At 38.7% G+C, this 15979-nt stretch overlaps 1 protein-coding gene across 1 annotated transcript in view; it reads right to left on the reverse strand.

Moving 5' to 3' along the window:
* Positions 1–15978, reverse strand: part of CIR1 (corepressor interacting with RBPJ, CIR1) — a 46697-nt gene extending 30719 nt beyond the window's left edge. The window contains exons 1-6 of the mRNA XM_017538252.2: positions 15807–15978; positions 4912–5006; positions 1795–1868; positions 898–908; positions 745–809; positions 299–347 (exon numbers count right to left, since the gene is read on the reverse strand). Coding sequence (XP_017393741.1) covers positions 299–347; positions 745–809; positions 898–908; positions 1795–1868; positions 4912–5006; positions 15807–15878 — 366 coding nt within the window. The 5' untranslated portion in view covers positions 15879–15978. The remainder of the gene's footprint in view (positions 1–298; positions 348–744; positions 810–897; positions 909–1794; positions 1869–4911; positions 5007–15806) is intronic.
* Position 15979: the final 1 nt, after the last annotated feature.

Raw genomic sequence — 15979 nt, forward strand, 5'->3', positions numbered from 1 at the left:
TGGGATTACAGGCTTGAGCCACCGCGCCCGGCTAAATCTTTTCTTAACCTTGAGCTAATTCTCCAAATTTTTAGAAAACTGAAGAGACCAATATCATTGTAGCTTTCACTATAAAGGCTTGATTCCTATGTTTTATCAGTCTACTACATTTAATGTTTTCTCCTCTATTCCTTATATTTTCTGATACAAATCAAAACCATAGTGCCCCTTTTCAGCTTACACACCTTTTAGGCAACAATATAAAGATATATTTATTAAATAAAAATTATTCTTAAAGTGTAAAATATATGTCACTTGCCTGAATACCAAAGGGCTGATCTCTGATGTTCATGTCATCTTTGGCATATCTATTAGAGGAAATGTACAAGTACAATATTAAGAATAATTTAAAATACTGAAGAGCAGTTAATCAGAAAAATAGTTTTATAGTTCTAAGAACATTAAAAAATATATTACTTCTGTAAACATTTAGAACTATAAAATCTATCTACTGTTTCCAAACACCATTTAGTTATTATGTGTCTAGTCTGATAATTTGTGATTTTAAAAACATGAAAAAGTATATAAAACAAAAGACTACGATCAAGCAGATTAGCTGAATAAGACAGCTAATTAAAATAATTAAGAATAACTTTTCACATCAGTTGCCTCCTCTAATGATTGAAAAAGCAACATAAGATGGGATATCAGGTAAATATAAATTTAATGATATATATCTTGTCTTAGAAGTAAACCAGTCCTTACTTTTCTCGTGGGGCTCCTTTCTGCCATTCAAATTTGTATTCAGTCTCTCCCTCTGTTTCTTCTTTCTAAAAGCATTCATTGAAAATTCTTTTAACTTTTCCATAAAATACAATGAATTGCAAGTAAATTCAGAAAAAGAAAATAGTCCTTTACCTCTTTGTTTTCTTGATCGCGTATCAAAAATATGGAAGAAAAAAGGTATGACAAGTTAAAAATGTCAACACAAAAGTCTACCGTATACTCATGATATATTATATAATTGTCACAAGAGTTCATTGGTTTTACTTTTTTTCTTCTTTCACAAGATAAAAATTTAGACCATTGCAGGATAAAATACAAAGTAAGAGATAGTACTTAATAAGCATGTTAGTTCCTAGTTTTTAAACTTTTTACTGTGCATTGACAGTGAATATTATGTTTTTTTATTTACAAAATATTAAATAGTAAGAAGGACTATACATATGCAAATTATGAAAGAATAAACGTACTTTGGACATGAAGGTTTTCCTCCTCCTCAAAGGGCACATTATGAAATATTACCAGATTAGAAAGATATTTTTTAGTATTTATTGTGTTGTATGATTATAGTTTTTATTATCTTCACAGGATAACAGCAATTTTAAAAGATAAATAGCAACTTTAAGAAAATATCTGTCATAGTTTTCAATCTTTAGCTGCAAACACATCAAAGACTTAAAAGGAAGGAGGCTGGGCACTGTGGCTCAAGCCTGTAATCCCAGCACTTTGGGAGGCCGAGGTGGGTAGCTCTCTTGAGGTCAGGAGTTCAAGACCAGCATGACCAACATGGTAAAACCCTGTTTGTACTAAAGATACAAAAAATTAGCCAGATGAGCCAGGTGGTGCGTGCCTGTAATCCCAGCTACTCAAGAGGCTGAGGCAGGAGAATCGCTTGAACCTGGGAGGCAGAGGTTGCAGTGAGCCAAGATCGTGCCATTGTACTCTAGCCTCAGCAACAGGGAGAGACTCCGTCTCAAATTTGAAAAAAAAAAAAAAAAAAAAAAAAGAAAGGAAAGGGAAGAGATTATGTACCTTTTTTAGCTCCTGGTGGGGCTTCATACATGAAATTAAGGCCATTCTTTACACGTTCATCTCCCATAAGCAATCTAAGTGAAACAAGACAAAGTTAATAATTACATGTAGGACGAAAAATATCACAGAATAATCCACTCCCCACCAAAAAACCTAAGGGAATTAAGATAAAATATTTTTGTTAGAAACAGAGTTCTAAAACTTTACTCCACTGACTAGATTACATCTGAAATATCTGAATGGAAATCAAACAGTGCTGCCTCTTTAGTAACTGGTTATAAGCTCTGAGACTTTCTTACTACCTGAGAGATCCTGGCCATCCTAACAAAAAAGGGAAAAAATGACATGGTCATTTTTCTTGCAGGATTTTCCTTTTTTTTTTTTTGAGACAGAGTCTTACTCTGTCGCCAGGCTGGAGTGCAGTGGTGTGATCTCAGCTTACTGCAACCTCCGCCTCCCAGGTTCAAGCGATTCTCTTGCCTCAGCCTCCTTAGTAGCTGGAACTACAGATGCACACCACCACACCCAGCTAATTTTTGTATTTTTAGTAGAGATGGGTTTCACCATGTTGGATGGTCTCGATCTCTTGACCTCATGATCTGCCTTCCAAAGTGCTGGAATTACAGGCGTGAGCCACCGCACCCAGCCAGGATTTTGATATTTTAACGATGTTAATTTAATATAAATTAAAGTATATATCTTATACACTTTAAATGCTTTAAACAGGTGTATATACACAGCTGTATATATAGCTGCGTATATACACCTGTTTAAAGTGTATGTTGTTTTAAATATATTTAGACTTTTGGAGCCATCACTATAATCTAATTTCAGAACATTTACATTATCCAAAAAATAAATCTTCTACCCACTAGCAGTTACTTCTCATTCCCTTGCTTTGTCCCCTCACCTTCTACCTCTCAGCTCAGAGCAGCCACTAATCTACTTGCTCTCTCTGTAGCCTATTCTGGACATGTCCTATAAATTAGATCATATGTCATATGGTCTTTTGTGACTGGCTTCTTTCACACAGCGTAATGTTTTTGAAGTTGACCCATGGTATTGCATATATCAGTACTTCAGTCCCTTTCATTGCTGAATACCACTCTATTGTAGGGATGTAGATCCCTGTGGCCTTTTACTTTTTTTTTTTTTTAATAGTTCTTTATAGAATCCAGTGGATATAAAGAGAGGAATTATAATCATATCACATATCCTTTGTGATTATCTTTTCCAAATATAAGGAGAAATTATATACACTCTTTAGCCGCCTTCTTTATTATTTTTACTTGGATCTTGTGAATTAAAGCTTTGACTCAACCAGTCATTCCATTTGTTACAGAGCTTTTTTTTCTAAACAGCCTAGCATACCTTTTTTTAAACAGAGCTCAAACAGGGAACTTTAAGTGTTAAAACAGAACTATAAAGAATGTGATTTCTGTCATGCAGAAAATAAGTAACAATAATATTAGATTACAATCCAAAGAAATATCCATGAGTTTATATTGATAGAAAACAAATAATAACTAGATAAGGGAAATTCTTCCTTACAAAGGAATTCAAATTAAGAAATGTAGAGGGAATGACAGAGATACAAAATCACTATTAAAACACCACATAAATAAATAATTGACGCAGGCAATATCTATTGATGAATATCAAAATTCGGCAAAAGTCCAAGGAGAAACACTATTTGCAGGGCTTCGAATGTTAATTAATTACAAAGGGAAAATAGTAACTTTTTTTTAAGATAAAGAATAAACATGAACACTATGATCTGTTTCAAACCCAGTTTTCCACCTCCACTCTGTTTTTATCCCTTGAACTCAACAACTGTTTCCTGACATCTTCTCTTTTCCCACAGTGCTGCTGTTTAATATGTTTTTACCATTAATATATATAAATTAGGGCTTTAAAACAGTGATGCTATTGACATTTTGGACTAGAGAGTTCTTTGCTAAGTGGAGCTGTCCTGTGTATTCTAGGCTGTTTTGCAGCATCCAGCGCCTCCAACCACTAGAAGCTAATAGTACCCCAGTCTGCAGTTGTGACAATCAAAACATTGTCAAAACAGATTCTCCAAACATTTTCACATGTCCCCTGGGTAAGGGTTGCAAAAAATGGTGCTCAGTTGAGAACCACCTATCTAAGTCCTTATCATTCTTCAGATTTCAGCTTTAATGTCGCCTCTTCCATAAAGTTTTCCTTGTTATCCTAACTGGGATTATTCTTTCCTATACCAACATACTGTATTTTTAAAAGCAGTATGTGTTTTTAATATATCAGTTATTATATTTGGCTTTGAACTATATGTATGTATCTCTTACTAAGGTTTCCTAAGGGTAGAGAGAAATTATACTTCACACACTTTTACAGGTCCCTATCCTACCACTTATCATCATGCATGGAGTTGGTACTCAACAAAAGATAACAAGATTAAATAAAATTAGTGAGAAGGCTACTCAACTTTTATTTCTTTTATTTTCCTCTCAGTATACTATATTTTAAATAGGAATATTTAAAATAGTTTAGTATTACTTTGCTAAATTCCACATTTTGATTAAAAATTGAACTTCATGAAAAATTTACCAAAACACCACTATTCGATTGCTTAACCAAGAGAAATCACATCAGTGTTAGATCTGCATACACAAACACAATAGCTAAAGGCAGGTACCATGTTAGAAGACACCAGTGAAATACACTAGCCACGATACAGCTTTTAGCAGAACAATGACATGCGTATCAAGTAGTCACTTTACTTTACTTCTTGAAGGTGTCCTAGGTATCTTTTCATTTGAGTGTGTTAAAATAAGTTTCTAAGAGGTCTCAGCAGTTCAAGTGTGGACATTTATTGTTCTTCTAAGCTTTGCCTAATTTGAGACTTCCTCAAAGACTGTATATGAGTCACATGAATCTGTATTTTATATGAATCATGGTAAAGCTGGAAAAAGAGGCCATCTACAGGTATGAGAGTAAAAGAGAAAGCCCTCAGGGAAAGAAATGAATCCTCTAACTGGGCATTCGATTCCAAAAAACTGACTTAATATATTACTCAGTAGAAATTTATTCCCATGAAATTGATAATTCTAGAAATACTGGCATAGAATTTCTTACCTATTATCATATGATTCTTGTTCTTTAAGATATTGCTGCATTAATTCTTCTTGTTTCTTCTTATCATATGATATTTTCTGTTCTGCCATCCATACCTAGATTAATGAAGTAAAATTATAAATTAAATTGTTGGATTTAAGTTAAACAAAGCTTGCTTTTCTTGTAATAAAATGTAAAATGCAATTGTTTAAAGCACGAGTGTCTAATCTTTTGGCTTCTTTGGGCCACAGTAGAAGAATTGTCCTGGGCCACACAAAATACACTAACAATAATGATAGCCAATGAACTGAAAAAAAGAAAAGAAAAGAAAGGGCCAAAAAAACTCACAATGTTTTAAGGAAGTTTACAAATTTGTGTTGGGCTGCATTTAAAGCCATCCTGGGCCACATGACCCACAGGCCAAGGGCTAGACAAGGTTGGCTGAAAGTTTACAACATAATCCAATTTAGCCATAATTATATCATCACAAACCTGAAAAATATGAAGTGCCTTGATATGAGTTTTTTTTCTTTTTGACAGAGTCTGGCTATCACCCAGGCTGGAATGCAATGACATTATCTCAGCTCATTGCAGCCTCTGCTTCCTGGGTTCAAGCAATTCTCCTGCCTCAGCACTCCTCAGTGCATGTGCCACCGCACCCGGCTAATTTTTGTAGTTTTAGTAGAGATGGGGTTTTGCCAAGTTGGCCAGGCTGGTCTTGAACTCCTGGCCTCAAGTGATCTGCTTGCCTTGGCCTCCCAAAGTGCTGATATAAGTTCTTAAATCCAACCACTCAAAATAGACTTCTAGGCTAAAATGACAAACTTGAGAACCACTCCAGGCAGATTTGGTATAATAACTTACTTCATTTGGTCCCTATGTTACTTCAGAGAACAGAACAAGCATCTCTCTATGCAGATTACGTGTAGCCTAGGTAACTTAGCAGGGTTAAGTAATGGCCACAGACAGCACTGGGTGTCACTGACACCCTGAGAGAGAAGGTGGGGGAAAGAGAAAGGAAATAAAGGTAGCTGCAGAAAAAAGGGAAGAGATGAGAAAAAAATAAGACACAAGTGTATCGGATGTTCTAGAGTTGCTCAGGGACATGAACGCCATAGGCTACATGTGCCCCTATGTGAAATTCTCAAATTATAAAAGTGGTGAAGATAGAAAGCCCACATAGGTTATGAGAGAGAGAGAGTGTGTGTGTGCGTGTGTGTGTGTGTGTGTGTGTATTTGAAATAGGGTCTTGCTCTATTGCCCAGGATGGATGGATTCAAACAATCTTCCTGCCTTAATCTGCCAAGTAGCTGGGACTACAGGTGTGCGCCACCATGCCCAACTAATTTTTAAATTCTTTGTAGAGACAGGGTCTCACTATGTTGCCCAGGCTGGTCTTGAACTTCTGGGCTCAGGTGATCCTCCAGCCTCAGCCTCCCAAAGTGCTGTGATTACAGATGTGCGTCACTACGCCTGGCCATGCAAAGATATTTAATCACGTTACTTCAGGTTTAAAAGGTATTAATACCTCCCTTCCACCTTCAGAATAAAGGACAAAGTGTTTGACAACCATTCAACAAAAGCAAGTCAAACCTTTTTCTCCAAACATGCTAAAGTTTTAAGAGGGTAAATTTGAGAACAAACACTTACACTGAGATAATTTATAATTATTACCTGTGGGTCGGGGGCAGATAAGTTTGGTAAGGAGGGGGTAGAACAAGGCTGCCGTTATTCAATTTTAGAAGCAAAACAAGGGTATTTAATAGCATTTTAAAAGTAGCACTGAGACAGGAAGGGTCTATGGGGACAGTTTGAGATGTGAACAGTTTGAGATGTACGAGGATTAATATGGAGATAAAAGCAAAACAGGTATGAATAGAACCTGTTAGGAACAGAATGTACCTAAAATTACTTTTGGAGTGAGTTTCTGAACATTCCTTCCACTGCAATGTTAGTGGAAGAAAAATCTACACTTGGGATAGGCAGTAAAAGGCATTCACTGAAGCCCAAAATGTAAACAGTGCAACAGAGAACTGTAAGGCTTCATTGCGTGGTAGAATAATATATCACTTCTAACAAAAATAACTACCATTTATTTAAAACTTTAGATTTTATGAAGTTATAGCTGAGCACGGTGGGTCACATCTGTAATCCCAGTACTTTGGAAGGCCGAGGCAGGAAGATCACTTGAGGTCAGGAATTCAAGACCAGCCTGGCCAAGATGGTGAAACTCTTGTCTCTACTAAAAACACAAAAATTAGTTGGGCCTGGTGGTGTGTGCCTATAGTCAAGCTACTTGGGAGGATGAGGCAGGAGAATCGCTTGAACTCGGGAGGCAGAGGTTGAAGTGAGCTGAGATTGCGCCACTGCACTCCAGCATGTGTGACAGAGCCAGACCCTGTCTCAAAAAAAATTTTTTTTTACAAAGTTATTTCACTAGTGTCAATTGCTTGAGCTTAAATACATATTGAGAACTTATCGTGGACTGGAATAAGAAATAATAAAACATACTCCTGCCTTCTGATGCTCAGAATCTGCTAATAGAAAATCACTAATTTTTCTGCATGTTTAAACTATTTCATAATAAAAAAGAGATAAAAATTGTGAAAATAAATAGCAATAAAGTTTGGTATCTGCGCAACAGTGCCAGATAAAGAAATAGTACATGACAGTGATTAACTTCGGAAGGCAAAGAGGAAGGTGGCTATCATAGAATGTTTATTTTATTTTTTTTTACCCGAGATGGAGTTTCATTCTTATTGCCCAGGCTGGAGTGTAATGGTGTGATCTTGGCTCACTGCAACCTCCGCCTTCCAGGTTCAAGTGATTTTCCTGCCTAAGCTACCCGAGTAGCTGGGATTACAGGTGCCTGCCACCAAACAAGACTAATTTTTTTTGTACTTTTAGCAGAGACGGGGTTTTGCCATGTTGACCCGGCTGGTTTTGAACTCCTGACCTCAGGTAATCCACCCACCTTGGCCTCCCAAAGTGCTAGGATTAGAGGCATGAGCCACCACGCCCAGCCCACAGAATGCTTTATAGCAAGTTTTGGTTTTTAAAAGTTATATTTAATATTTAAATATTGTATAACATTGCCTACCTATGTATATTATTGTATAAATGTATAACATTGACTACCTATGAATATTAAATTTAAATTTAATATTATTCTTCCAAGGATATATTATACATCTTTCCAAGATGTTCTAATGCATATACATGCAAAAGAACATACACAATTCTTCTTATATAAATAGTAACATACTTTACACAAACACACACACACACACACAAAACATGTATAAAATTATATACCATGGAGATATGATATGGTTTGGCTGTGTACCCACCCAAACCTCATCTTGAATCGTAGTTCCCATAATCCCCATGTATCATGGGAGGGAGCTAGTGGGATGTTATTGAATCATGGAGGCAGTTATCTCCATGCTGTTCTCATGACACTGAGTGACTTCTCACAAGATCTGATGGTTTTATAAGGGGTTTTTCCCTTTTTGCTCAGCACTTCTCCTCACCACTGCCATGGAAAGAAAGATGTGTTTACTCCACTTCTGCCATGATTTTAAGTTTCCTGAGGCCTCCCTATCCCTGCGGAACTGTGAGTCAATTAAACCTCTTTCCTTTATCAATTACTCAGTCTTGGGTATTTCTTCATAGCAGTGTGAGAATAGACTAATACAGTAAATTGGTACGGGTAGAGTAGAGTGCTGTTAAAAGGATATCTGAAAATGTGGAAGTGATTTTAGGACTGGGTAACAGGCAGAGGTTAGAACAGTTTAGAAGACTGAGAAGATAGGAAAATGTGGAAAAGTCTGGAACTTCTTAGAGAACTGGAGGGCTCAGAAAACAGGAAAATGTGGGAAAGCTTGGAATTTCCTAGAGACTTGTTTAATGACTTTAACCAAAAAGCTGATAGTGATATGGAAAATTGAAGTCCAGGATGACATGGTCTCAGATGGAGATGGGAATCTTTTGAAAAGTGGAGTAAAAGTCACTCTTGCAATGCAAAGAGACCGGCAACATTTTGCCCCTGCCCCAGATATCTGTGGAACTTTGAACTAGAGAGAGATGATTTAAGGTATCTGGCAGAAGAAATTTCTAAGCAGTAAAGCATTTAAGAGGAAGCAGAGCATAAGAGTCTCGAAATTCTGCACCCCGACAATGCAATAGAAAAGAAAACCCTATTTTCTGGGGTGAAATTCCAGCTGGCTGCAGAAATTTGCATAAATGAGAAGCCAAATGTTAATCACCAAAACAATGGAGAAAATGTCTCCAGAGTATGTCAGAGACCTTCACAGCAACCCCTCCCATCAAAAGCCTGGAGGCCTAGGAGAAGGGAAAAAATAGTTTCCTGGGCTGAGTCCAGCCCCCCACCTGTTGTGTACAGCCTTGGAACTTGGGACCCTGCATTCCAGCTGCTCCAGCTATAGCTAAAAGGGGTCAATGTACAGCTTAGGCCATTGCTTCAGAGTGCAAACCCCAAACCTTGGCAGCTTCCATGTTATGTTGGGCCTGCAGGTGCACAGAAGGCAAGAATTGAGGCTTGGGAACCTCTGCCTGGGTTTCAGAAGATATATGGAAACACCCGGATGTCCATGCAGAAGTTTGCTGTAGAGGTGAAGCCTTCATGGAGAAACTCTATTAGGGCAGTGTGGAAGGGAAATGTGGGGTCGGAGCCCCCCCCACAGAGTCCCTACTGGGGTACTGCCTAGTGGAGCTGTGAGAAGAGGGCCACTGTCCTCCAGACCCCAGCATGACAGATCCACCAACAGCTTGCTCTGTGTGCTTGGAAAAGCCACAGACACTCAACACCAGCCCATGAAAGCATCCAGGTGGGCTGTACCCTGCAAAGCCACAGGGGCAGAGCTGCCCAATGCTGTGGGAGTCTACCTCTTGCACCAGCACACACTGGATGTGAGACATGAAGTCAAAGATCATTTTGGAACTTAAAGGTTTAATGACTGATCTACTGGATTTCGGACTTGCATGGGGCCTGTAGCCCCTTTGTTTTTTCCAAATTGTCCCATTGGGAACAGGTGTATTTACCCAATGCCTGTACTCCTATTGTATCCAGGAAGTAATTAACTTGCTTTTGATTTTACAGGCTCATAGGTGGAAGGGACTTGCCTTGTCTCAGATGAGACTTCAGACTTAGACTTTTGGGTTAATGCTGGAATGGGTTAAGACTCTAGGGGATTCTTGGAAGGGCATGATTTTGTTTTGAAATGTGAGGACATGAGATCTGGAAGGGGCTGGGGTGGAATGATACGGTTTGGCTGTGTCCCCACCCAAATCTCATCTTGAATTGTAGTTCCCATAATTCCCACGTCATGGGAGGGAGCCAGGGGGAGGTAACTGAATCACTGGGACGGTTACCTCCATGCTGTTTTCATGATAGCGACTAAGTTCTCACAAAATCTAATGAATAAAACCATCAGAAAAGGAGCTTTTCCCCTTTTGCTCGGCATTTCTGCTGCCATGTGAAGAAGGACATGTTTGTTTGCCTTTCTGCAATGATTTTAAGTTTCCTGAGGCCTCCCCAGCCCTGCAGAACTGAGTCAACTAAACTTCTTTCCTTATAGATTACCCAGTCTCAGGTATTTCTTCATAGCAGCATGAGAACAGACTATTACAAGATTGCTACCAGATCAGTAAACAAACGCTTTCTTCTTTTGAGTGGTAAAGCTGCATATTTTTCTACTGTGGAACTATACCATAATTTATAATTTATTTAAGGAGTCTCTTACTGTATGAATGGACATTCAAGAAATTACCAATATTTTGCTATTACAAACTTTACCACAAGAACTCAATACACAGGTAATTTCACACACATTTGGCAAGGTTTTGAAAAGGATCAAGGCATTGCCAAAGGAAAAAACAGGGCAAGATACTACTGGCAGAGGGAACAACTCAGGCGGAGGCCCAAAGATATAAAATAGAATGTAAGTTAGTTCGATATTACTAACGTATAAAATCTGAGGGAGGGCCAAGGCGGGTGAATCACCTGAGGTCAGGAGTTCGAGACCAGCCTGGCCAACATGGTGAAACCTCATCTCTACTAAAAATACAAAGATTAGCCAGGTGTGGTGCTGCATGTCTGTAATCCCAGCCACTCAGGAAGCCGAGGCAGGAGAATTACCTGAGCCTGGGAGGTGGAGGTTGCAGTGAGCTAAGACTGTGCCACTGCACTCCAGCCTGGGCAACAGAGTGAGCCTGTCTTAAAAAAAAAAAAAAAAAAAAAAATCTAAGATGAGAGAATAGCAGGAGTGGAAGGAGAAAGAAGATGGAGTGAGATTACTTGGACTCAATCCTGTAATATTTTAATAAGGGGCTGAAAGAGATCATCAGGTCTGTGCTTTAAAAAAAAAAAGACAATTCTATTGAAATAACTTACATCCATACAATGGAATATTATTCAGCCATAAAAAGGAATAAAGTACTGATAGATGCCATATCATGGGTAAACTTCAAAAACATTATGGTGTGGCTGGGTGCAGCGGCTCACGCCTGTAATTCCAGCACTTTGGGAGGCCAAGGTGAACGAATCACGAGGTCAGGAGATTGAGACCATCCTGGCCAACATGGTGAAACCCTGTCTCTACTAAAAATACAAAAATTAGCTGGGTGTGGTGGCATGTGCCTGTAATACCATCTACTTGAGAGGTTGACAGAACTGCTTGAACCAGGGAGGTGGAAGTTGCAGTGAGCTGAGATTGTGCCACTGCACACCAGTCTGGCTACAGAGTGAGACTCCGTCTCAAAATAAATAAATAAATAAAAACAAATACTCTACTCTTCATGGTGAGAGTAGCCAGTCACAAAAGACCACAGATCACATGATTCCATTTATTTATTTATATTTACTTATTTTTCTTTGTTTTTCCCAAACCACATGGAATGGAGCATGATTCCATTTAAATGAATTTCCAGAATAGGCAAATCCACAAACAGAAAGTAGATTAGTGCTTGTCTAAGGCTGGAGAGAGGGAGGAGAGTTAAGGAAAAATGGGAGTGACTGATAACAGGTACGGGGGTTTCTTTTTTTCTTTTTTTTTTTTGAGATGGAGTCTTGCTCTGTCTCCCAAGCTGGAGTGCAGTGGCCCAATCTTGGCTCACTGCAACCTCCACCTCCCAGGTTCAAGTAATTCTCCTGCCTCAGCCTCCTGAGTAGCTGGGATTACAAGTGCTCACCATCATACCCGGCTAATTTTTGTATTTTTAGTAGAGATGGGGTTTCACCATGCTGACCAGGCTGTCTCAAACTCCTGACCTCAAGTGATTCACCTGCCTTGGCCTCCCAAAGTGTTGGGATTACAAGTGTCAGCCACCTTGCTCAGGGTGGGTTTCTTTTTGGGGTGATGAAAAAGTTCTAAAATTGTTTGTGGTAATGATTACTCAACTCCATGAATGTATTTTAAAAACCACTGAATTGTACATTTCACATGCGTGATTGTATGATATGTGAATTTATCTCAGCAGAGCTGTTAAAATGAAAAATGACTATTCTGATGGCTGTGTAGTGAATGGATTTGAGAGGAGTCAAGATTGAAGGCACTTAGAAAATGCAACAATCTAGGTGAAAGATGAAGAAGGTCTACACTAAGACACAGGCAGTAGTGACAGAGAGAAGATATGGATTCAAGAGCTATTTGGAAGGTAAGACCAATAGCATTCAGTAATTGACTAGATAAAGGAGTGATGGGAAAAGGGATGAATCCTGAGCTTCTGGTTTGGGTGACAGGATGAAGAATTGTTTTGCTATCTCTGTTTCTACCCATATGAGATAGCAAGTATAAAAAGGGCAGATTTGGAGTAAAAACTTTTACTTCAGATATGTTGAGTTTGAGGTGCCTATAGGACATCAAGATGCAAATATCTAGTAGATAGCTGTCTTGAGCCACATCAAAGTTAAAAACAGAAAACTGGGACTGCAGATTTCAGAGTCATGAGTAATCGGGCTAGTTAAAATGGGCTGGCCCAAGTGTGGTGGCTCACCCCTGTAATCCCAGCACTTGAGACAGAGGCTGCAGTGGCCGGATCATGAGGTCAGGAGTTCAAGACCAGCCTGACCAATATGGTGAAACCCCGTCTCTACTAAAAATACAAAAATTAGCCAGACATGGTGGCACACACCTGTGGTCCCAGCTACTCAGGAGGCTGAGGCGGGAGAATCACTTGAACCCAGGAGGCAGAGGTTGTAGTGAGCTGAGATCGCACCACTGCACTCCAACCTGGGTGACAGAGCGAGACTACANAAAAAAAAAAAAAAAAAAAAAAAAAAAAAAAAAAAAAAAAAAAAAAAAAAAAAAGTGGCTAGTTGGATGTGATTGCTTGAGGAAAGCATACAAAGTAAGCAAGAAGTCAGCCAAGGATGAAACTCTGGGGAATACTTTTATTTTAGGAGCAGGCTAAGAATAAAGATCCAGTGAAGTTGATAGAAAAACACAGTCTAATAAGAGAGCTGGAAAACTAGAAGAGAGTAGTTATTACAGCTAGGGGAAGAGAGAGTTTCACAAAAAGGGAGTAGTTTAAGGTGGTACTATTGTCAATAGCAAGTTTGTAAACTGTTTGTCAGTCTACAAGAAGACAAATAAGGAGCTTGGACCACAATGTAAATTAAATGTTTCCTTCATTAACAAAGTCAAGAAAAAAAAGAACAACTCAACTAAAACAGTGTATCCTGTGGCATAAATGATTGAGGCAGTGCATAACAATACATAACCAAGTGACCAGCAGATATATAGCATTCACTGTTATTTCTGGTGAACAAAGGAGGCCTTAAAACCTACCGGACTTTTTGTAAGCTTGGGAAACTGATAAACAAGAAAAATAAATATATAAACTACTGGACTTTAGTAAACCCAACATGCCTAATTTTACAATCAGAACTTTCTTTTTAAATATAGATGGGGTCTCAGTTTGTTGCCCATGCTGGTCTTGAATTCCTGGCCTCCCAAAGTGTTGGAATTATAGGCATGAGCCACCACACCTGGCCCTTAAAAATTTCATGGTTGAACTCTTTTGCACTCTTTGATGAAACTCCTTTCTTTCACTTCTATTAAAAAAAACAAACAAAAAACTTTACTGGAGTATGACACATAAAAAACTGTATATATTTAATGTATACAACTGAGTTTGGTGGTATGTATATCCCTGTGAAAACATCACCACGATCTACACTGTAAACATATCCATCACTTCCAAAAGTTTCCTCCTATGCCCTTTATTTTTCTGTTTATCTTCATTTAAAGTTCCTCTATCCTTAGTTAATAAAGAATGCTAGAGGTTACCCCCTCCCCCCATAAAGTGTTAACTTATCTATAAAGGTCTGCTATCAGAAACACTTCATTCTTCTCCTCTATCCTGGGAAAAGTATAAAACAGATCTAAGAGGCCAACAGTATTTGATACATTTTACATGACACTTTACACGGATCAGAAGAATGTAGGTTCTAAGCCTGTAATTCCTTTACTGAATTTCTCATAGTGGATTTACTAAAGTTATTCTCTGTGGATTTCTTTTTTCTTGTAAGAAAACTGCTTCATTGAATTTTATAGAGCTAAATGTCAAAAGTTCCAGTAAAAAATTATGCTTTCTCAAGTACATTTGTTTATATAAACAGCAAATAAGCAAGCACCTGAATTCCATCTAATCTCTTCATTCTTGTAAAAATAGTAATAGCTAACACCCTGAGTATGCAGAGAAAGGAAATGTCTGTATTTGGTGTCAAAAGTTACTTGAGCCAAGCAAATACAAGAAATTTCTCCCTCCCACAGTCGAAACTACGCAAACACAAACTGGTGCAGTGGAAAAAGCACTTAATCAGGTGTTCCAGATCCTAGTTCTGGTTCAACATTTAACTAGCTGTGTAACTCTTGGCAAATTTGTTTCCTCATTTGTAAAATGAGGAGATGAGGCTCGCTGATTACCAAAGAGCTTTCAAGGTATATCTGTGCCATTAAAATTTCACGGACGAGTGATCAAGAAAAAGTGTTTAATAAGGCTCTTTAGGAAGGTAACAGTGAAAAAAAAGTTGAGATTCACTGGTCTAGCAGTGTGAGTATATGGCAAAATCTCATCACCTCAACTCGTTTTAAAAACAAATAAAAGCTTATTTTCACAAGTTTCTATGTAGAGGCAATTAACATTTTATTGAGCACCTACCTCCTCGCTAGTGGACACTGACAGATGCCTACATTATTTCAAATCCTTTATCTCCACTATTTCAGTTAATCTTCACAATCAAGTCAATCATCCTTATTTTACAGATTAGGAAACTGAGGATCAGATATTTAAAATATTTTATGCAAGGACTTAAGGCTAAAAGTGACTGCCTGAATAACTAGAATCCAGGTGCGACTCCAAAGCCGATTCTTTCTACTTCACTCTTCTGCTTTTCATTACTACGATATTCACCAAACTATTGCACCTGCTAGACCTGTAATTATGTAAAACACTAAACTTCAACGAGGTCATCAAAAAGACGTTAGATTATTGGATGAATTTCTTTAAGATGTATCTTAAAGAAATGGGGCGTCTTATCCGTACACAAGGGTAGAGTTCAGAAGCCGTGATCCCTGGGATCCGAAAAGACAAAACCAGAATCAGCTGAGGGACGTACTGAGGAATTGACATTAGTCTCCACACATTATGGAGTTACGCTCCGGCCGACAAAGATCCTCTAGGCTGCCAGACTCCTCACCATTCAGAACAAACTTTGAGGACCCGTTGCGTAAGCGAGTTGCTCAGTAAGAAAGGCGAGACCACCAGGGCTTTTGGCCTAGAAAAGAGGGGGCTGTCCTAGGGACCTCAGAGACACCACCACTTTCACTTCCAGCAGCCTTTGGGAAGGCAGTCCCCGTGGGCCTGATCCCTCCCCTGGTCTCTTTACTCACTTTTTTAATATTGGATTTGGAGGCAGGATGAAAGTCCTTCTTGCACATGAAGTTGGCGAAGGATTTCCCCATCTTGGAGCTGGAGCTGAGGAAAGCAGCAGCTAGATCTGCAGGCAACGTAAACAAACTCAGCCACCTAACCGGAACTGCGTTTCCAGCGGCAGGGGGGAACT

This window comes from Cebus imitator, unplaced genomic scaffold, assembly GCF_001604975.1.
Source record: "Cebus imitator isolate Cc_AM_T3 unplaced genomic scaffold, Cebus_imitator-1.0 Scaffold110, whole genome shotgun sequence".
NCBI classification, from domain to species: domain Eukaryota; kingdom Metazoa; phylum Chordata; class Mammalia; order Primates; family Cebidae; genus Cebus; species Cebus imitator.